General features: G+C 54.2%; 1 protein-coding gene across 2 annotated transcripts in view; it reads right to left on the bottom strand.

The window, feature by feature from the left end:
• The window catches only part of SFMBT2 (Scm-like with four mbt domains 2), a 193,835-nt gene that overhangs the window by 6,483 nt on the left and 166,079 nt on the right, over positions 1-21,273 (bottom strand). For both annotated transcript variants that reach the window (XM_021065007.1, XM_021065006.1), the window contains exons 16-20: positions 13,789-13,898; positions 5,875-6,050; positions 3,927-4,093; positions 3,375-3,638; positions 2,553-2,681 (exon numbers count right to left, since the gene is read on the bottom strand). In XM_021065007.1, coding sequence (XP_020920666.1) covers positions 2,553-2,681; positions 3,375-3,638; positions 3,927-4,093; positions 5,875-6,050; positions 13,789-13,898 — 846 coding nt within the window. The remainder of the gene's footprint in view (positions 1-2,552; positions 2,682-3,374; positions 3,639-3,926; positions 4,094-5,874; positions 6,051-13,788; positions 13,899-21,273) is intronic.

Here is a 21,273-nt window from a genome sequence, read left to right as displayed (position 1 = left end):
TAGGAACCTTAAGGGAGGCAGACAAACGGACCCTCTGATACAGGGAACTTGGGTTCGAGGAAGCCAAGGAAGGCTTCTGAGATGAGGTGATGCCTGAACTCAGACCTCAGGGACCAGCGGGAGGCATTAAAGTGAGGACAGCCTTACAGAACACAAGCGGCTCAGGAGAGCATGGAATTCAAGGAACATGGGGGACACTGAAGACGGAACCGAGATGGCCCCTTAGGGAAGGCAGAACCTATTCCAGGGTGTGCAGTAAGAAGTCACAGAAAGACTATAAGCGGGTAAGTGACTTCGTCAGACTGGAGTGTCTCAACCTAATACTGGCTGCAGTGAATCCGAATGAATGAAGAGGCAGGCGGGGAAGGTACGAGGCGGGAGGTCAGCACATTTATCAGGAGAGAGCAAGGCTGAGCCTCCCCAAGAGAGGTCACTGGCCAAAGTGGGATGCCACCTGTCGGATTCGTTAAAGCAAAGAGTCTAAACGTCGGTTAAACCTGCAACTACCCTGAAATTTCTTTATTAGAAGTAAACCACTAATTTGGGTAGTTCGCTAATTGTATGGCTCTGATTCCTGAAAGGTGAATAAATAGGAAAATTCTTACTTAAGAGTCTCGTGCTTTTTACAGACATGCAGCGTATTCCTGTATAATGTACACGTTTGCAGCATGAAATTACAGAGCCTGGTTTTTTTTTAAGCAGTTGCTCTAACATGTCAGAATTAAAAGGCATATATTCTGGTAACGGGAAGTTCGTAATTTTTGTAAATGCTCCTGGTGATGATAAAAAGTCTCTGAATTCACAGCTTGGAATCCAGGGAGGGACTGCGCGAGGCCGAGATTCTGCACATCGCCCTTCTCCCGCGTGCTGGCGCATGGACCCCCTAGCCCCTCCCAGGTCCCCTAAAAACTCACATGAAACCTGGAGGGACCCACTGGAGACCTCACCAAATCTGAGCTGTGGCACTTGGGCCCAAAGGTGACAGGACAAATCAGGAACTGAAAGTCTGATTGAACCAAAACCCCCGCAAGTGCCTGAGGACTTCAGGCAGCCCCACCGGTAAGAGCCGTTTACTACAACAGCTGAAATGGCCTAACCTGGAACTTAAGATGAAACAGAAACAAGGCAACTATTGATTAAATTCGACCTATTTTTCCCCCCACAAGAGTTAAGTAAGCAGGTAGGTAGGGTCAAGTTTTCAAGCGACGTGCAAAGATGCTCCTTGTTGATTCTAGAAAGTTGTCAGGTGTCGGTAGGGTTCCCCCTGCTCAGACGCCTTAGCTTGGGAAGGCGTGAAACTTCCCAAGATGTTAAAAACAGGGATTAAGGAGTTGCTGCCGCTGCACAACGAGCTGAGCCACCACTCCCTTGTTCAGTGCCCTTGCCCGCGTCCACAGAAGGGGGTCAGCAGAGGATGACGGCTTGGAAGGCTAAGCGCTGCTCTCCCCGGGAGAGCCGGGAACCACATTCATTTGCTTTGCACAAGCAGTAAGAGACAAAGTCTTGTAAAACGATGCAAGAGAGCAGCAAACTGAGCAAACGGGGCAGAGCAAGTCACAGGCTTCCACGTCAACTGTGTGTGGGGGGCCCGGTGAGAAGCGGGCAAGGGGACTGTTTAGAGCGGCGACTTGTTTTCACATGAATTTAAGGAAAAATGTAAATAAAACCCCTCCTTTTTTATGGTGCATCAGAGTATTTCTTATGCGTTAGCATATTTATAGTCATTTTACTTGCTAGGTTAACATTTTGAAGAAATAGATTGTATCAACTGTTTCCGCATTTATCCACCATTGAACACGGAACCTAACACCCAGGCTTTAAAGTAATTTACAGAGAAAGAAATGAAGCAAGGAAGCCGTCAGGAAAGCGGCATGAGGGCGCACACGATGGCCCGAGGGCGCCTGCCTCTGTGAAGGTCAAGCGGACAGACCTTTCCTCCTTCTCCAGAGAAGGAAGAGCCTGGCGGTTGGAAGACCAGCACAGGAAGACGCCGAAGGCAGAAAGAAGGCGGACCAGCCAGGGGCTGTGGGAACCAGCCTACAACGTGCTGGCCAGCTCTTTGGCTTTATTTGTTTGCCAGTCTATGATTTTTATTGCCAAACACACTGGCAGCCCAGAAATGCCATTGTCGTGAAGGAAAAGAGGCCCAACGGAAGCCTGCTCTCTACTGGACGGGTAGCTAGGGAGACAAAACCTTTCTAATGCTGACTGCTCCACTGCAGGGCAAAGGGCCACCCCACTTAGGCCGGTAAGGGCCGAGGGAGGAGCCCTGAGCTCCAGCCTGGCCAGGCTGTGTGAGACACCCTGCCCCCGTTGCCACCACCGCCTACTAGGGGTATGTGCCGAGGCCCGGTAGAGACCAGAGCTCCCATCTCTGCTGGACAGCAAAGATCCCCCAAGGGGATGTCCGTGGGGACCCTGTCTGGAGTCCAGGTCTTCTCCTCCCCCGCTGGCCCTCCCCGGTGACCCGGAACCCCCTCCCCTGCCACAGCCAAGACCCAGGAGGCCAGCTGGCCCAGACGGTCGGGAGGCTGAGAACAGAACCACTGTACCTGCTCCTGAAATATTTTGGCCAAGGGCGCACAGTCCGTCAGCTTGATGAACCTCACCACGTCTGTCACCGTCCACTCCAACGGGTTGCTCTCCAGGACCAGTCTCTCCTCCTCCTCTTGCTTCGTCTCCTGCAGAGGGGAGGGAAGCAGGAGGTCGTTTTGTCCCTTTCCCGACGGCGGGATCCTCTCTGGGCCCTGCCAGGCTTCCTGGACGGCACTCGGCCTCCTCACCAGGCACCCGCACAGGCGCCAAGGCGGCCGGGGTCCAGGGACACTCTTAGCGACTCATCTGGGTTATGGCTTTACTCCAACGAATTGTGTGCTTTTAGGGGTAAAAGTTAAAAATAAGGCGGCACGGGTGATGGCGCAGGTGCCCCCCCACGTTCAGGGGCTCTGAAGCCGGCCCAGCGCGAGGCACCTCTGATGCAGAGCGGGGGCAGGAGCCAGCGCATGCGCGAGAGGCCCTCTGCCCCCGTTCGCGGGCCACCCACCTTCCAGCCGAGCGTGTCACACGTGGGCTCGGGGGAACCCGGTGCCCCGACTGCCTGTGTTACAGCATCACAAGGTCTCCTACGAAGGGAAAGCCTAGACCTCAACGAAACCTCGACTGGAATCAGGTCTGAAAACCTTGCAGAAAAAGCAGCACACACCACCCCCCCGCCCCCCCATCCGGAGGCTCCCGCTCCCGCTCCATGGGAGGCGCAGTGGGCAAGACCTCTGGGCCCAACTTCAGAGCTAGGCTGGAGCGGCTGCCTGCGCTTCTCCTAAACAGGGGTCCCCACTGGGGCAGCACAGGGCCAGCTCGGGTGGCCCAGGCTTTACCTCCGCCGCCTCCTGGCTGGCTGTCGGGCCCCCGGGGGCCCCCTCGGTGCCGGGCGCAGCCTGCGCCCTCCGGCCCCTCCGCGTCCTCTCCACGGGCACGTGGCGCTCGGGCTCGGAGCCGCTTCTCAGGGTGACAGCCCTGCGGGGCCGGGCAGGGGGCACCTCGGCCGAGGACGTGTCCGTCTGGTCGTCCCGGAGCTCCGAGCCCGTCTCCTCACTCCCGGTGTCATCGTCCATGGCATCTGCGTCCTCCTCTTCGCTTTCCTAGGAAGACGGAGGATGCGCTGGGACGCAGGGGCCTGTTCCTTCCCGCCCGGGAGCCCGCACGAAGCCCTTGGTGAGATCTGCCCAAAGAGGCCACGACCCCAACCGCGGTGCCAACTGCAGCCCCTTCGCAGCCAGAGACGCTGCAACGTTCAATGTTCGACAAACAAGGAGGGGTCCTGGTAGTTCACTGTCTAACCCTTCGGGCTCGAACTTCAGCCTCGGCCTGGGTTCAAAGCCAGGGCCCCGCTTCCCCATCAGAGGTTGAAGCTTTTAAGGAGACCCTACCTCCCCGGAGCCTGCCACGAAGTCCACGGTCGACGACCTCCGTTTCTTCTGCACAAAAATGGATTTTCGCCGTTTCCTGCGTCTGGCGGGCTTGGGGTGTCCGCTTTCAACCGTACTTTCCCCGATTGGGGGCTTAACGATCTTCTTTCTCTTGCCATAATAATAAGCTACAGGGAGAGAGGCATTGGAAACGTCAGAAGGTGACACCGAGGGACATAGGTGCACAGAAGGGAGGGAGATGGGGAGGAGGGAGAGAGAGAGAGGGAGGGAGAGGGAAGGAGAGACAGCAGCCTCCCTCTGAGTCCATGGAACCTTCACTCGCATTCCTCAGGACCTGGTTCTGAGCAAACAGCTCCAGCAGAGAGAGGAGCCCTGCCTCCGACGCCCTCTCCTCTCCTTTACCGGGGGTCACAGACAGAACCGGGTTGCTCCCCCTCCCCCACTCAGATGGGTAACTCTGAGCCCCCAGTGCCCCTGTATCTGGGTCCTTAGGGAGGTGGCTGCGGTTGGCGAGGTCGTGAGGTGAGGCCCTGAGGTCCTGATAGGACGAGGAAGGGACACTGGGAACGCAGAGGGATGACCCCGTGAGGAGAGAAGGGAGAGGCCCCAGGAGACATCAACCTGCCGTCACCCCGACTGGGACGTGTGGCCTCGAGAACTGGGAGAAATGAGCGCCTGCGCTTTCAGCCCCCCTGTGGTCCTTGGCTCTGGCGACTCGCGCAGACTAGGCAGTGAGCCGAGCGAGCTGACCGTTACCACAGGAGCTTCTCCGGCCCCTTCCTTGTCCCCAGCGCTGCTCACAGTGGTGGCGATCGCTGCCCCAGGAGGTGCTCTGCCCGCTGCCCCCAGGTCTCAATCTTCAAGAGCCAGCAAGCGCGGCCAGCACCCACTGGCGGGTCCCTGTCACGAAGGACTAGCCCGTCTCTCCATCTGACCGAGGGCACATGGGCCCCACTGATGAGGCGTCCTTCTCCTTTTCAAACAGAGCCCTCACCTGTTACACGGACACGTGCTTCATCCTCTCCTTGCTCGCCGGAGACGTTTATTGCCTCTGAATTCAACACCAGAGACAGGTGTCTGCGTTAACACGTACGGGGCAAGCTAAGCAATTCTTCACCAACTTTTAATGATGACGTACTTTATAAACTGAATGTATGACAAACTCATTAACACCTGCCAGGGACCCCGTGTTCAATGATGATCCGTCGAGACGCTGCTTCGTTAACCAAAGCCTCCACCATCCCCTCTGGGGCTCCCGTGACCCCATAAACAACCAGATGCACCAAAGGAACCTTCTTCATGGCTGGAGGCATCCAAAAGAAAGCACCAAACACACCGCTCTTAGCTGACAGCGGCCACCTCCCACCTGCGGTGACAGTTTCCAGGCTGCTGGACCTTAGAGCTACGTCGCCTGGCCTCCCATCTCAATTTCCTCACATGCAAAGTGACCACGTAGCGGAGGCGTCTTTCGGGACTAAAACCCTCTATTTTCGGTGCCTCCGTCTTGACTCTGGCCCACGAGGATGGCCCTGAGACCTGCCCGGAAAGCCCACGGGCTTACTGCACAGGCACTCATCCGTTCCTTCCTGACCCCGACAGAGAACCAGCAAGCCGGCGTGGGGTCTTCCAGGAGTGTGGCCCCGGTAACACTGGAAACAGGACAGCGTGTCAAGACACAAAGTCACAAGTCACAAAGGCAGTCCGGCCCCTCTAGAGAGCTGCTTCCACAGCAGCCGGATGCCTCCTCGATTTATACGACGGCCTGTTTTTAACTGACGCCACCCCTTCCTCATTCTAGGAGAGACCCACAGAAGGAGCGAGCGAGCCAACCGCAGAGACCTCCCCTGTGGCAATTGCTGTGAGAAGCCAGTCGAAAGACCCGTTAAAAGAAAACCAGGGCACCAACTCCGTCCCCAAGACCAGCGCCCCTCTCAGGGCCTGCACTTACTGTATTTGGTTTTGGTGTGAATGGAGCAGTTCTCCGGGCAGTTTTCAGAAACCAGCACAGGACTGAACAAGTTGGGGCAGCATTCGAGCTTGGCACAGACGCGGCGGCAGAAATCGGCGACTTGGTCCGACGTTCGGACGATCTTGGCCACGGCCCTGTACGTTTTCCCTCTGTACCTAGAAGCGAAGGAGGGCCAGTGAGGGCGCGGTCGCACGCTTCCCTCGGACCTGGTCTGTACGGTGGATTCCAAAGCAGCCGCAGCCCGGTGTCGCTAACGACCCGGCGGGCCGGGTGTGCTTTCCGTGGTATCTGCTTTCCTTGGTCCTTGTGACCTCGCAAAAGGAATTTTAAAGAAATGCCACGGACATTTAAAATTTTAAAGAATTTTAAAGAAACGTCACGGACCATGCATGGGGTAACTGCGCTAAAGCAGGATCCTGAAAGAGAGGTTGTCGCTTGGCAGAGTCTCACCGAGGTGTGTGTAATTGAAGGCCCCTCCAGAATGTTTCTGGCGTCCAACCATCGTCACGGGATGGTCATTGCTATTGAAGGAAAAAACCCTCCCTCCTGCATAAAAAAAACTGCACACAGTGGAGTCACCACTGCCAAACTAGAAGCCGGATCTTCTGGAAAGCAGATTGGATGGGTTTCCTGTTTTAAAAATAGGTACTGCGGCCTCACCCAAATGCTGCTGGTTAATAATGACGCAGACCACGCTGGCTGAAGAGGTGAGCTCTTGGAAATGGGTTTGAAGCACCTTTCAGTACAGTTTTAGAAACTATCATGGGTACAAAACAATGACGCATGCCGCAGTTGGCAAGAGATCACGGGTCTTTATTCAGCTCACAGCTCCCCACGCCTGCAGTCCACTGCAACGAGGACACCTCAGCAGAGCTGGCCTGTTAAGCTATGTGCCCCTTTACTTTCCAAGTCAAGATCCTGAACAGGGTAATTTATTTTCCAGAAAAACCGCATGTCGTGGTCGCTGTGGCTGAGAACACCTGTGTCAGTTTTTGGAAAAACGAGGCAAAATCGAGAGAGAAAGAACCAAGAAAAGCTGGCCTTGTGCGTTCCCACTCAGCAGCACCAGCCTGCGCTTTCAGATACCTGAATACAGACGTTCCCCGACTTCCGACGGGGGGCACATCCCAATGAACCCAACTTAAGGTGAACATATCCTAGATCAAAAAGGCACGTAACGTACCCAACTCAGAGCTTCGCCTGGCCCACCCTGGATGTGCCAGAACCCTTACATTAGCCTGTGGCTGGGCAGACCCATCGCATGCAGCCTACTGTACAGTGCAGTGTGGACTGTCTCGTGTGGCTCGCTGGCCACCGCAAGGGAAAAACAGAAGGGCTGGGTGGGCCCCGAATGGCTGTAAGCTCACCCTCGGGATCCCAGGGCTGACGGGAGCTGAGGCTGCTGCCAGCAGAGACCACAGGTCAGCCCAGGGCAGGATCAGAACTCACACTGCAAGTGCAATTTCTGTGGAACGCCTGTCTCTTTCACACCATCAAGAAGCTGAAAAATCGGAAGTCGGGGACGGCCTGTCTCCAGCGGTCAAGCCCAGAACCGCGCGGGGACGATAGGCAGCATGTGCGGCGAGGAAGGCCGGGCGAGGAGGTGCTCCTTTGCGCAATCTGCGAGTTAAAGACGGCCCTCAGAGGAGCCCTTTATTCCCCCAGCACTTGTGGCTCCTTCTCCCGTGGCATCGGCATCCTGGAGGTTCTAGAGAAATCTGGGTGTGAGGATGTAATCTCGTCACGCAAGGAGAGGCTGAGCTGACACCAGGGGCGAAGGCGCGCTCTGACGAGGACAGGAGGGCGGAGGGCAGCAGAGGGACCAGGAGGACCGCGTCCCTGCTGTCAACGGGGGCCCACCCAGAGCCCCGGAGCGCACAGGAAGACGACAGCCAGAGGAAGATGCTTAAGATTCCACGGAGGCAGGGAGTTCCCTTTGTGGTGCAGCGGAAACGAACCTGGCTAGTATCCAGGAGGACACGGGTTCGATCCCTGACCCCGCTCAGTGGGTTAAGGATCCGGCATTAAGGTGTGGTGTGGGTCACAGATTCAGCTTGGATCTGGCCTTACTGTGGTGTAGGTCACAGACGTGGCTCAGATCCCGAGTTGCTGTGGCTGTGGTGCGGGCCGGCAGCTGCGGCTCTGATTCAACCCCTAGCCTGGGAACCTCCATACGCTGTGGGTGGGACCCTAAAAAAAAAAGAAAGAAAAATTCAGCAGTTGTAGAAGAAGCTTTCTTGGAGATTTTCTTATGTGATTAAAAGCAGAAAACATCTGAGAAAAAGAACATCCATAAATTCCCTCTTTGGGGCAGCTTCTAAATCCCAGGGGTAAACCCACCATAAATCCCCTCTTGGAGGAGTGTCACGGCCATAAAGAAGACAGAAAACCCACCCACGCCTGCATAAGCCAACCATCACAAACTTTCCTACCTCCCAGTCTTTATCCTAAAAATTGTTTTGTCTTTCCCAAAGAAACCTATTTGTTCTCCCCTAGAGGCTCTTCTCCCCACTCCCCTCCCCAACCTACGTTAGGAATGACTTAGCCATAAACCCCAGATCCTAACCGCCCCGTTAAGTCACTCATCTCCGAGCACTCCTGCGTGGGCGTGCATTGCACCCGTAAAGAAACGGTCTTTTGTCCGTTTAATCTGCAGGTCCCCGGGTACTGAACCCGAGAGGGTAGAAAAAGGGCTGTTCCTCCCTGACATCAGTAAAGAGGTGTGAATAGCCTTCCAACAACTTTCTGCCCACCCACGTAGGGATTTATGTCCACGAGGGAGTGCCTGTGGCAGGGCGGAGGGAGACAGATGAAGACGAGAGGCAGGAGTGCTGGGAAACAATCTCTTCTCTGTCGCCGGTTGAGGGTGGAGAGAATCAAAACGGATCTTGAGTCAAAAGAAACACAGAAGAGTTCCCACCATGGTACGGATTCAATGGGCTGTCACAATGGGCTAAGGACCTGGGGTTGCTGCAGGTGTGGCGTAGGTCACAGCTGCAGCTCGGATTCGATCCCTGGCCCGGCAACTTCCATATGCTGTGGGTGCAGCCATAGCAGAAAAAAAAAGAAAGCGGACAGGAAAAAAATACAGAGAAAACCAACAGTGGTCTAACCACCCATTTGTGACAGAGATCGTCCCAGCAGGGTGTCTCCAGTTTGGCCTAAGACGTACCATTCATCTTCCAAGTGATCAGTATCAGGACCTTTTAAAAAATCTTGTAATGCGGGATTTACTTGTGACTGGGCTACGGCGAGAGTGGAAGACAAGGTTCCAGTCTATGAAGCTGAACTCACAACCTCCAACATTTAAGGACGCATTCAAAGGCGGGGGAAAAAAAAAAAGGTGGTAACCCTGAGAACGCTACAGAAATGGGGATGCTTTGCGTGCTGGGAGAAAAATCACTCTCTCATGAGCAAGAGTAAGAGACGGCCCTGGTTTTTCTCAAATCGAAGCTCTTCCTTCATTGGTCCCATCTTCTTCATCGAGAATTAGGATCCACGCAATACTAGTCTTCAGCCTTGGGACACTCAGCTCCTCGGAAATGTCTCCTCTTTCTAATTGCTGCATTTCAGGCTCATGGGACCTCGTGTGATAAATGGGGTGTGTGTTTACTTTAAGAAAGACCACTTGTAATTCAGAACATCCTCAACTGGTGTGTGTGTGTGTGTGTGTGTGTGTGTGTGTGTGTGAGAGAGAGAGAGAGAGAGAGAGAGAGAGAGGGAGAACCAGACCCTTCAGGCTCCTGATCTGAATGCATGCAAGTGCACAGAGAAATTCAGTCTTCTCTTCATGAGCTGGTTTGCCTGCTCGCTTGACATAATGTTTACAGTAAACATTTTCGGGAGAGCAAATTTCACAAATCTGAGCAAGATAAAAATGAACGGATGAACACACACACTTTTTTTCAGTGCAGAGTCCCTCAGTTTGAGAACCTTTTTTCACATAAATCTCCTTTGGAGCCAAATATCACCTCCTACTGTTCCCAAAGTATGCGCATGAATAAATGCTCCCCGGAGGTAACATCAGGAAAACGTACAAAACTCATCATTGCTTGAGAAAGAAGAGACCAAAACGTCATTTCCACAGAGCTGAACGTGACCCACGGAAAGAGAACATTTGCCTTCACCTCCCTGCTTCCGCCTAAGTGACAACGAAACTGAATTCACTGGAAGTTTCATCAGGCTCTCTCCCCTTCAGCCAGTCTGAATCACTGTAACCAAAGACTGGGACAAGCTGTTCAACCTCCCCCTGGCTTTGATAAAGACTGGCACAAAAGCCACTCAAAGAAGAGTTAACAAGTCCCCCCCCCCCGCCCCAGGAAGATTCCGTTACACGTTGGAAAACATATTGAAGTGTCTCTAGTAGTACAGGGTTAGAAAGTCTTTTGAATCCCTCCAAGGTATAGCCAGGTATAGCCTGAATTCCTCCTCCCAGAATTCAGAATAATGCAGGTCAATTTAGTAGAAGGAGCGCGGCCCTTCTCCAGACGCGCGGAGAGGGGCTCGGTGAGCGCCCACTCTTCCTCTGCGCAGAGCTGCTCCCGGTTTTGCCTCGGCTCCTGTTGAAACTCATGTGTTCAAATACTTCAATCATTTGTTCTACAATAAAAGGTGCCACTGTTGCATAAAGAGGCAACAACTCCTGGATTTCCCGACGTGGCTCCGTGGGTTAAGAACCCCATGGTATCCGTGAGGACGTGGGTTTGATCCCTGGCCTTGCTCAGTGGGTCAAGGATCCGGTATTGCTGTGAGCTGTGGTGCAGGCTGCAGAGGTGAGTTGGATCTGGTGTGGCTGTGGCCTCCGCTGCAGCTCTAATTCAACCCCTAGCCTGGGAACTTCCATAGTCCCCAGATGCAGATGAGGCCCTAAGAAGGAAAAAAAAGAAGCAACAGCCACTGAGGAACAAGAGCAGATGATAGCGTTCCTCTTTCTTTGTTTACAGGTCGACCTTATCAATGTCAGCTCCACCCTCTCAAGTAAAGGGGTCTTTTCAGAAAAGGGGAAACAACCCCTTAAGAAACCCCAGATGCTACATCACAAAGTTCTACAGAGGATGGAGGGAGCTCACGCCCTTTCTTCCTGGGAATACTTTCTGATAGTAGCGTTCGAGGACCTCAGCCAAGGAGTTTCCGTCGTGGCTCAGCAGTAAAGAACCCGACTCGTCTCCATGAGGATGCAGGTTCGATCCCTGGCCTCACTCAGTGGGCGAAGGATCTGGCGTTGCCATGAACAGTGGGGTAGGTCACCGATGCGGCTTGGATCCTAAGCAGCTGTGGCTGTGGTGTAGGCTGGTGGCTGCAGCTCCAATTCGACCCCTACCCTGGGAACTTCCATCTGCCGCAGGTGCGGCCCTCGAAAAACAGACCCAGCCAAGACAAGCGGTAGTCTATTCACCGCAGAAAACATTTCAGCCTTTCAGCAAAAGGGGAAGGAGTCAACTCTCTCTCCTCCCATTCGCACCAATGAAAACGTGAAAGTGGTCAGGATTAAAGCGTTGTCCTTTACAGCCGGAGAGGTGAGGCTGCACGCGGTGTCGCGTAACGGGATGTTCCCGCTGACTGTAACTCTGTCCTCATTAGCAGCTGCTTTGAGATGCACCCACGATCCAGACCCTGGAAACCCAGTTCAGACACACGTTTTCTCATTACAAGTTGCTGTGTGACATTCTGCTCAGGAACTCGCTGTCATGTTTGATAGAATAGGTAATAAGTTGCCTTTACAATACGGCAGGGCTGGGTCGCGCCCTGTCTGTTTTGATTGTATCAGGCTGGCTTAATAAAAGCTCTGATGCACTTGCTAGATGAAAATGGGTGTAAACAGTGCAAAATGAACTCTCCGTGTCACTTTGGGATCTGGCTTGCTTAGGGAGCAGGGGAAGTTTTAACGGAATTTAAGACTGCTGTATTTTTACAATTTCCACATCCTTAGGTGTATTTTGGGTGTATTTTTACAGAAACATTTTAAAACAAGAAGTAAGAAGGGTTTCTCTGTACAAACACTTGCCCAGGTTTTCCCACCACTACTAGTATGAAGCGACCTTACGAGAAAGTATTCTGGAGTTCCCGTTGTGGCTCAGGGGTTAGTGAACCTGACTAGCATCCATGAGGACACGGGTTGACCCCGGGCCTCGCTCAGCAGGTTAAGGATCTGGCGTTGCATGCTTGGTGTAGGTCACAGGCGCGGCTGGATCCATCGTTGCTGGGGCTGTGGTGTAGACTGGCAGCTGCAGCTCTGATGAGACCCCTAGCCTGGGAACGTCCATGTGCCACGGTGTGGCCCTAAAAAGAAAAAAGGACAAAAAAAAAAAAAAAAAAGAGAGAGAGAGAGAAGGTATTTTTCTGTGGTTGGCGATCTCCAGTTTACATAAAGTAGAAAACTATGGACTACCAGATTGGGGAAAAAAAACCTTTTATTTTTTTCTGGGCTACAGATGAAGCTCGTTCAAGTATCTCTTGGGAAAGAAGATAATGGTGGCATCCTCACTGACAGGACACGTCAAACACATCAGCATTTGCCCGAGTTACCTGTGTTCCCTGTAACCTGTGTGACTTGATGGAGCATCAGCAGCCCAGAGACGGCTGGTATTGAATCTAAAATTACAGAGATGCTCAAAAAAGACACGAGCAAAGGCTGAGTGGATAGCTAACGATGAATGCCCAACAACTGTGAGTTTCTCAACATCTGCAACTGACTGGAGGAAAATAACCACTGGTCACACATGTGATCGGAGACACCTCAATTTTCACCACCAACAGGACAGGCACTTTCTCTCAAGCAGGGCTGAGCACACTCGAGCCATTGATAAGAAGGTGACCGTGGATTTTTTGGTCCTTTTCGGCCGCACCCATGGCATATAGAGGCTCTCAGGCCAGGGATCGAATCCAAGCTGCAGCTATGGCCTACGTCATAGGCTCCAGCACTGGATCCTTAACCTGCTCTGCCACAGAGGGACGTCCTCGTTCACTCTTTAAAACAGCATCGTTTTCTAACTGTTACCGTAAAGGCCGCGAGGGAACATTATACAGGAAGTTGCCCAGACCTATTCTATTTGAAAAGAATAAGGAAATATTAAAAGCCCTCTCAAACCACCAAAGCAATTATTAAACATAGAATTATCTTGAGAAACGGGTCTTTTTCCATCTGCCTCGTAAACACCGAGCCCGTGGGTGTTCTCAGTTTCGCAATGCAAGAAACTTAAAAGCAAGGCAAAACATCACCTTTCCAATTAGCCAGTTTCCAGAGAAAATAAGTGACCCACCACATGTCTACCCACAGCCCGTGAGGTACTGGTTCTTTCTGTTTTTAAAAACTGTCACAACTTAGAATAGATTTACAAGGAGATCCTGCTGAATAGCATTGAGAACTTTGTCTAGATACTCATGTTGCAACAGAACAAAGGGTGGAGGAAAAAATGTAATTGTAATGTATACATGTAAGGATAACCTGACCCCCTTGCTGTACAGTGGGAAAATAAAAAAAAAAAAAAAAAAACTGTCAGCTCTCCGAGGGAGGAACATTTACATCTGGCATAAACGCTGCAGTATCAAATACGAAGATCTGTGAAGTGAAAATGTATAATCATGACAGGGAAATCCTTTATATACATGCTCCCCTTCAGATCCAATAACCCACTGGCCCCGGAAGAGAGGCCCTTCTCATTCTGGGTGTTTAACACGATAAAGTGTTCGTGGAGCGACTCCTGTGCTCTGGGAGTCCTACGCTCAAGGCAGCTCCGCGAAGCAAGGACACCCCTACAGCAGGCTTCGGTGCCCGGAACTGCAGAAGCACAGGCCTCCCGCGGGTGTCCCTTTCTCTGCGCTGTCAGAAAGAGGGACGACAGGTTTCAGAGCCACAGGCCGAGAAGCTCGTTCCCCGGAACTGGAAGCACTTACTTCGCCTTGAGCGTCTCCTCCTGGAAATTCCAGCGCGGATCTTCCACGAGCTGCAGTTCCCGCAACACCCGCCCGGGCTTGTAAGCCGCGTTGATGATCAGGCTGAGAACCTGTCGGGGGAGAAGGCCGCGCCGTGAACTTCAACCGCATGCGATGCTGCTCGGGCGAGAAGGCCCCGGAAACCGCCCGGGGACACGCCAGAGGGGTCTGCCCTTGGCCCCAGCGAGTGGCAGACAGGCTGGGGTGAGGTGGAGGGGACGGGCTGGCTTGCCGTTGGTGTGGCGGAAAGGGTGGCAAGGCCGACGCCTCTGCTCGGGCGAGGGTGACCCCCGGGTGAGGGGACGGCCGGCCCTCACCAGGGTTTCTGGTTGCAGAGACCAAACCATTTCCTCCAAGAGCCCGGAGGAGCCTGCACCTGCAGTCCTCAGTGCGGTTGCTTAGTAAGAATTTCATTTTCTTCTTAAAGACCTAATTCTTTTTTTTTTTTTTGTCTTTTTGCCATTTCTTGGACCGCTCCCGCGGCCTGTAAGATTCCCAGGCTAGGGGTCTAATTGGAGCGGTAGCCGCTGGCCAGCCTACGCCAGAGCCACAGCAACACGGAATCTGAGCCATGCATCTGCGAGCTACACCACAGCTCATGGCAACGCCGGATCGTTAACCCACTGAGCAAGGGCAGGGATCGAACCCGCAACCTCATGGTTCCTAGTCAGATTCGTTAACCACTGCGCCATGACGGGAACTCCCTTGAAGGCCTACTTCTAAAAGAATCACAGAGACGGAGACAACAGGTTTGTGCCACCACTCCTGGGCAGGCTCCCAATACCTGCAGGCGGAGGCTTATTTAGCAAACTATTTGAAAGTCGCCTGATGCTGAACGTCATTTACAGACATAAGTACCAGGGCAATCTTCTCAGAGATGCGCGTGTTTCTAGAGGAGTGTGAGCACTTGACGCCGTCCGATGGCTTCCTCCAACTACCCCTTCCCCCAGGTCCCACCTGCAAGCACCAGGCATGTCACCAGGCGTGTCCCTTCGGAAGCTTCAACCACGTGCTCTGGGTTTCCACCAGCGCCCATCTTTCTGGGTCCCGGTGAACTCGTGCTGCCGGACGTGCAGAGAAGCTCAGAAACATGACGGTACGACGTGACCTACTGAGGGACACGGGTGAGACCCAGGGGGCATCGTCCGGGAAATGCCCACACGCTGACAGTCTGCCGGGTGCTGGGCGCCGGGCACAGAGACAGGACACAGTGCCCGCCCTTCCTGAGGTCTCCCCGTGCAGAAGAGGATGGAGCCGGGCTCTGAGTTCGTCCCTCATGTTTCAGAGCAAAACAGCACAGAGAGAGAGAGAAAAATTCCCTGCCCCGTGGGGAGGACACTCTGGGTAGCAGAGCTGAAGCACCTGCTCTTTTGGGGAGGAGACCAGTATATCGGCCGGGAGGAAGAAGATGAAAAGTATGCTGCAGAAATTTTCAAGTCCTAGTTTTCACGGACCTGGCGTGCTCCAGAACACACCTGGCGTGCTTTTGCATCGATTCAATTCCGCAAAGCAAAGCTTTCTCAAACCTGAGCACTCCATCCATCCTAAAATATGCTATACTAGGCAGCCAGCATGGACACTGTCCTTTTCTTGCCTGGGTCGCATTGTGCTACGTTCCAAGGTCTCCGTGACTCCCCACGCAAGAGAACACGGCTCAGTCAAGGCTCTAAAAGGCCAAGATGCAGCAGTACCAGCGGCTCTGCTGCGTGTATGTTTTCTGTATTAGAATAATCATCTAATTTTATTATTTCCTGTCAGTACAGTCCACAGAAACCGAGTTTAAAAATAAATCCAATTGGAACTGGCTGAAACAACGCACAAAGTGTTTATCAACAGACAATAACATTTCAACTGAGTCTTTTCATTGTGTTTCGCTGAGACAGCCCCAGAGCTACGTCTTATTTGCTGCATATCGAAATGCATTTTGTGGCTGTGAAAAGAAAATGCCTTCCAGAGTTCCATTCAGAGTGGAAACAGGCAGCAATTAAATCGTAAAAAGCCGGCGAGAGTGAGTCATTTTCCCATGGCTTTTCCTGACGCCACGTCATTCCTCTCTAAATTCAACAAGCTCTCTTGGATTGTGAGCTGAATAATTTTTGTGCCCTGACACTGTGGTGCATTAGAGCTGCCTCCATGAAAGTAACTACGTTGACAGCTATTAATTACGACCCAAGTTAGACTCAATGACTGGGGTGGGCAAACCATCAGAATTCAAGTTAAAAAGGTAGCATGGACCCTGCCCTGACTCAGGAACCTAGGATGTTGGCTGCGAGGCTGATAAACATGACTTTCAATCAGCCGGCCTGAGACTGGTCCGGGTGAGTCAAGGAGGAAATCCGTGCTGGAGCAATCCCCCCCTGGAGTCTTAGGTCCATGAAAAGTTTATGGGGAACAGGAAGCCACACCGAGCCCCCACCGTGTATCACAACAGAAAGGCAGGAGTCTTTGTAGAGCTGGACAGATCTGGGAGCGAGTCTGGGTCCATCCCTTAGAAGCTCATCAAGCTCAGCAAAGATGCTCGCCTGACTTTCATCTGGATGATGGGACACCGCCACGCCTCCGGGTCAAGTGCAGGCAGTCAGAACCTGCCTCTTCAAAACACGCCACTTCGGCATAGGGTTCGTTTTGCCCCGCAACAACTGAGAAACAGCAGACACAGCGGGAACTCTCTTCCTTCCCCCTCTCTGCCTAAGGCAGGGCAGAAATTTCCCCTGGTGGGGCAGTCCCCCTCCTCTGTCCTGGACGAGGAGGGGAACAAGCCTCGTCACTAGACACCAGAACTAGAGCTAGAGCCGCGCCTGGCAAGAGTAGGTGCCCAATAAGCATCTGGGGGGGGATTTGTTCAGTGACTTTCAAGATTGGCACTGAAATTAGATAAAATGACTCTGTACACCTGAAACCTAATGATTACTTCACTGCAGGTATTTATTTGGTACCAAACAATCTCTATCAGCGAGGCCCAGGAGGGAGCATTTTCCGCCGGTTCCCTCGGCTACTGAGGCCCATGCTGCGGTACAGTGACAAAGTTCAACAAAGGTACTTGATCTCTTTGCAGGCAAATGACACAAGCGTAACCACCTTCACACAAGCGCACCGTTTTCGCCAACCTTCCTGGACGCCGTCTAGCTTCGTGCTAATTCCCGCCGCCTCACACATCGCATGTGTGCTGCTGCTTTTGTCTCCCAAGCTGGGCACACCGCTCTCAGGGGGTTAGCGGGCAGCCTAAGCTCAAAAGAGCAGCAGCACAAACCCCGCAGACCATCCTCCAGGGGCCTGTCTGCATTTCGGACCCTGGGACTGACTCACTGGGTTCTCCTCTTTCCAGTGGCACCGAAGTGCCCAAGGCCCTGCCCCCTCAGCACCACCTTTTAACTGTACCCATAAACACGCTGCTCTGAAGGATAAAAGCTACCTTTGTTTACACACACAGTTAAGGCTGCTTCTGATTTCTCACTTCCTGGGCTCCCAGGTGAAGGTCTGCAGGGGGACCTCAACTCACCTGGGGGCGCATCTCTCCTTCAGCTTGACCCCCACCCCCCAGCTTCCAGCACAGTGGCCCCAGCACATGGTTGTGACTCATGAATTTCTTAGGACCCAAATGAGCGGATGGATGGATGGACAGGTGGATGGACGGACAGATGGATGGACAGAAGACAAATGGACGGACAGATGGATGGATGGATGGACAGGCAGACAGACGGAAGGACAGATGGATGGACGGATGGACAAATGGATGGATACACGGATGGACGGACAGATGGACAGACGGATGGATGGACGGATGGACAAATGGACGGATGGACAAATGGATGGATGGACGGACAGACGGATGGATGGACGGACGGATGAACAGATGGATGGATGGATGCTGCGGCCCCTGCTGGGCTCGCAGGGCTGGAAGCGTATCTAACGTGGTGATTCTCAGCAACAGCTGCTGGATGTCGAATAACTGAACAAGAGACCGGGAGAAAGTGTGGATGGACTAAAAGAGGCGTGCATGGACCCTGCAGTCGCCACTCCATCTACTTCTGCACTTTGGGGCTAAAGAGCCGTGAAGGCCACAGCGGCAGACGGAGGGATCAAGGTCTCAGTCAATAAAGGCGAACCCGCCCTGGCTCCTCTGCGCCCTGGAGTGCCCACGGCTCCTCCCACGAGCACTCACGGCTCCTAATCGCTTCTGCAGTCGCTCTTTGCAAAGTTAAACAACCTGCTCCCTTCGAAGCCCAGGAAGGTGCAACAGGTCCTGTCTGAACCTTTGTATCCCTTGTCCAGACTGTGATGAGAAGCACAGAGCGACTCGTCTGGGGACGTCAGACACAGGCAGATGGATGGACGCAAGGTGACGGCTGGCGTGTGGAGACGCACGATGGGGAGGGAGCTGGACGGGTGGATGGAGGGGTGGCGCGTGCACCTGTCTCTGGACTGCACTCATCCGGAGCAGCCCGCCCCTCAGCAGAGCAGAGGCTCCGTCTAGCTCACTCTTTTCTTTTCCACGCATCCTCTACATGCAGACTGGCCCCGATGCCAGGCTGGGTCCGAGTCTTAGGTCTGTGTCTGGCTGTCTCCACTGAGTGGGGCCGACAGCTGAGCTGGGGCAAAGAAGGCAGCACGGCAGCTCCAGAAAGTCTCCCGCGTGTCCAGGATTCATGCTTTCACATCAGAAAGAGGAGCAAAGGGAATAAAGATCGGGTGCCACATTTGTGCCCGTTCACAGCGCAGGCACAGCTTACGGATGTTCCCTCTTCAACGGCCGAACCCCTGCTGCCCACAGGAGCACGTGGAGCCCCGGCACCGCCGCTGCCGAGCGAGCAACCGGGTGGCGAGGGCGGCCTGGGTGCCAAAGGCGATGAGAAGGTGCAAAACGACCCTGAGCAACTCCCACCGAAAACTCCGTGTGTGCGTGTCTATACACGTGTGCTAAAAACAGTATAATCATAGCATAGACTGCTTACGATTTAAACCAACTCATGTGTAAGAGAAACCACAAGCTCCCGGGCCTCTGAGGGCCACCGAGGGATGGTGCCCGGCCAGGCCCTTCCCACCCCCGGCCTTCAGTCGCTGCGCAAACGGACGCTCATCCATCCTGAGCGGCCGTTTTCAGAGCCGTTGCTGCCCTGAGCACCTGGCCGGTGTTCTCTCCTCTCACCACGTGTCTGTCCGAAGCGAACCTGCCACCGAGGGACACAGGAAAGTGAGTGACAGACACGTGCCCCCGCCCCCTCCTTGTTCTCCTGTGCTCACTCGCCGTCTCTCTCACACGCGGACACAAGCACACACACCTGCTCACTGCACTGCAGACACAGCGACACCTCAGGCAGGTGGTTCCCGAGCCTGCATCTAAAGCATGAGGCAGAAGTTTCTGGAACACCCTGCAAATGGCCCAGGACTCGCTCCCAGGATGCTGAGATCTCAGGGGTGTGGGAAGCAGGGGGTGCAAGGCCTCCGAGTCCACCGGGGGAGCTGGTGGGGCGGCGAGCCCGGGGAAGAAAGTGCGACAGAGAAGGACAGCCCTGGTTGGCAACGAGCACCCTGAACTCGTGGGTTTCATGAGTGACAAACACCCTTGCTTACTGGCTGTCGCTACAAGCCCCACCCTCCAGGTGCCTGCGTCTGGGGGTCCCAGAAGCCCCAGGCCCTGAGGGGCTGTGGACGGGCTTGACTGAGCCCTCCCCTCCGGCTGCTGGTTCGGGGCCCTTGCGGGGGGCGACTGCACCTGCCCGGCTCCAGCTCGCCTCCACCACACGCCTCCTGGAAGCGCAGCCTCCTAAACCCGAGACACCCTGCCCAGGTCTAATGCCCAGGGTATCACTGCCCAGAGGCCCGTGGACAGAGGCACGCGTTCATCCTGCGTTTGCCAGAAACTTCCGCCCTGGTGCACCGCCTCCCAGAGGACCCCTCCAAAGGCCGGCTCCCCACCCACACCCTTCTGCTTCTAGAAGAACCAGGCGAACACAACCAGCCTTCCACACTTTCCAAAGACAGACAAACCTTTAAGTACTAACACCCCGACGGTCTGGAAAAGCAAATGCGCCCTGTCTTCGCTCCAAGGGCCCCGTCTCCGTCCATGAAATGCGACCGGAACCGCACATGGGAGCTGTGCCGGGGCAGGTGTGGTAAGTGCGTGCTACCTTGGTGGAACTTACATTTTTCTTGCACTCACAGAAATGAAGTGTTGCTGCTTTTTTTTTTTTTTTTTTTTCTTTCATTCCTGCCTCGTGCATTTTCTGAACATCAGCAAAAAACTAGTTCTGCCATCAGAAAACTGCCCTGGCCTGGCTTTTAAACTCGGCTGCTGGCACCTATCAGAGAACTGACCAGGGCTAACAAGTGTTGGCTTAAAAAAGTCATGCAGGAAAGTAAAACAGCCAAGCCCTAAAGACAGACGGAGCCTAAGGTCCCCTCGACTGAGAGCAGGGCCTGCAGGTAACCGAGGTCCCCACTCAAACCGCTGGGACGTGGGCGTGAACGGCCTTACAGGGCAGCAAACAAACCCATCTGTCCACCGTGTGTTTTATCAGTTTCTGTGCTCCGTTCTGCTCACGCGCAGCAAAGCAGGCACAAATACAGGCCAGGCAGACGACCCGGCCGTGGGGAGGATGACCTCCCGGCTGGAGGCGCTGGGAGACTCGGGAGAGGCCCTTCCTGGCCAGGGCCTTTGTTTATCTACGGTGACAGAACCCTACGTGTGCTCCGGGATTGGCTTCTCCCGGGCCCGGTCCAACACCAGCCGGGATCTGCGGTCCGGGCAGCGGGAGCTCCTTCCCAACCAGCCCCCCTCAACCACTGCCTCCTCCCTTAAGCCACAGATTTCTCGGCAATGGGATCCATTCGCCACTCAGGCTGGCCCAGACCTGCCGTGCTTGACCTCAGGACATACCGCGTGGAGGTGACAGCTCTTAGGACAGGTGGATCTCAGTAAGAACAGCAGCAAAGGGCCCAGGACAGGCTCCGGGCCTGCAGGAGATGCACAACTCGACCTCCACCCTGTCCATGCCTGTGGCAGGCACTGCGAGCAGTCCTTCCCGTTCCCTTCCCCGGATCCACCTGAGGCTCAAGCTCCCAGAAGCCTCTCTCCCCCCTGCAGCAGGCGGCCCACTGGGGCGCCCCCGTGAGCCCCAAGGCCAAGTCTGCCTGGAAGATGCCACGTGCACATTTGTCTCTCCCGCTGGCAGACACTCAGGATGGGCAGCAGCTTCAAACAACAAATGCTCCCAGGTAAACCCCCAAGGGCAACGGCCCGATCACTCTCTCATGGCTTTCTTCTCAACTGCAACCCTGAGTCCCTCCCTCAAACAGACTCGTTCCTAAATACGACCAAGTCTTTAACTGCCGCTACCGCTGGTGGCCTGAAAAGGCAAAGGCGCTCGGGCTCGGCTGCAGTGGCCGCATCCATGCCAGGCGAACTGGGATGTGGGCCCTCAGGGCTCTCCTGGGGCAGGGTCACCC

The sequence above is a fragment of the Sus scrofa genome, chromosome 10 (genome assembly GCF_000003025.6).
Source record: "Sus scrofa isolate TJ Tabasco breed Duroc chromosome 10, Sscrofa11.1, whole genome shotgun sequence".
NCBI lineage: Eukaryota > Metazoa > Chordata > Mammalia > Artiodactyla > Suidae > Sus > Sus scrofa.
Note: the sequence above shows the minus strand (reverse complement) of the source record. Positions and strands in the feature narration are given on the sequence as shown.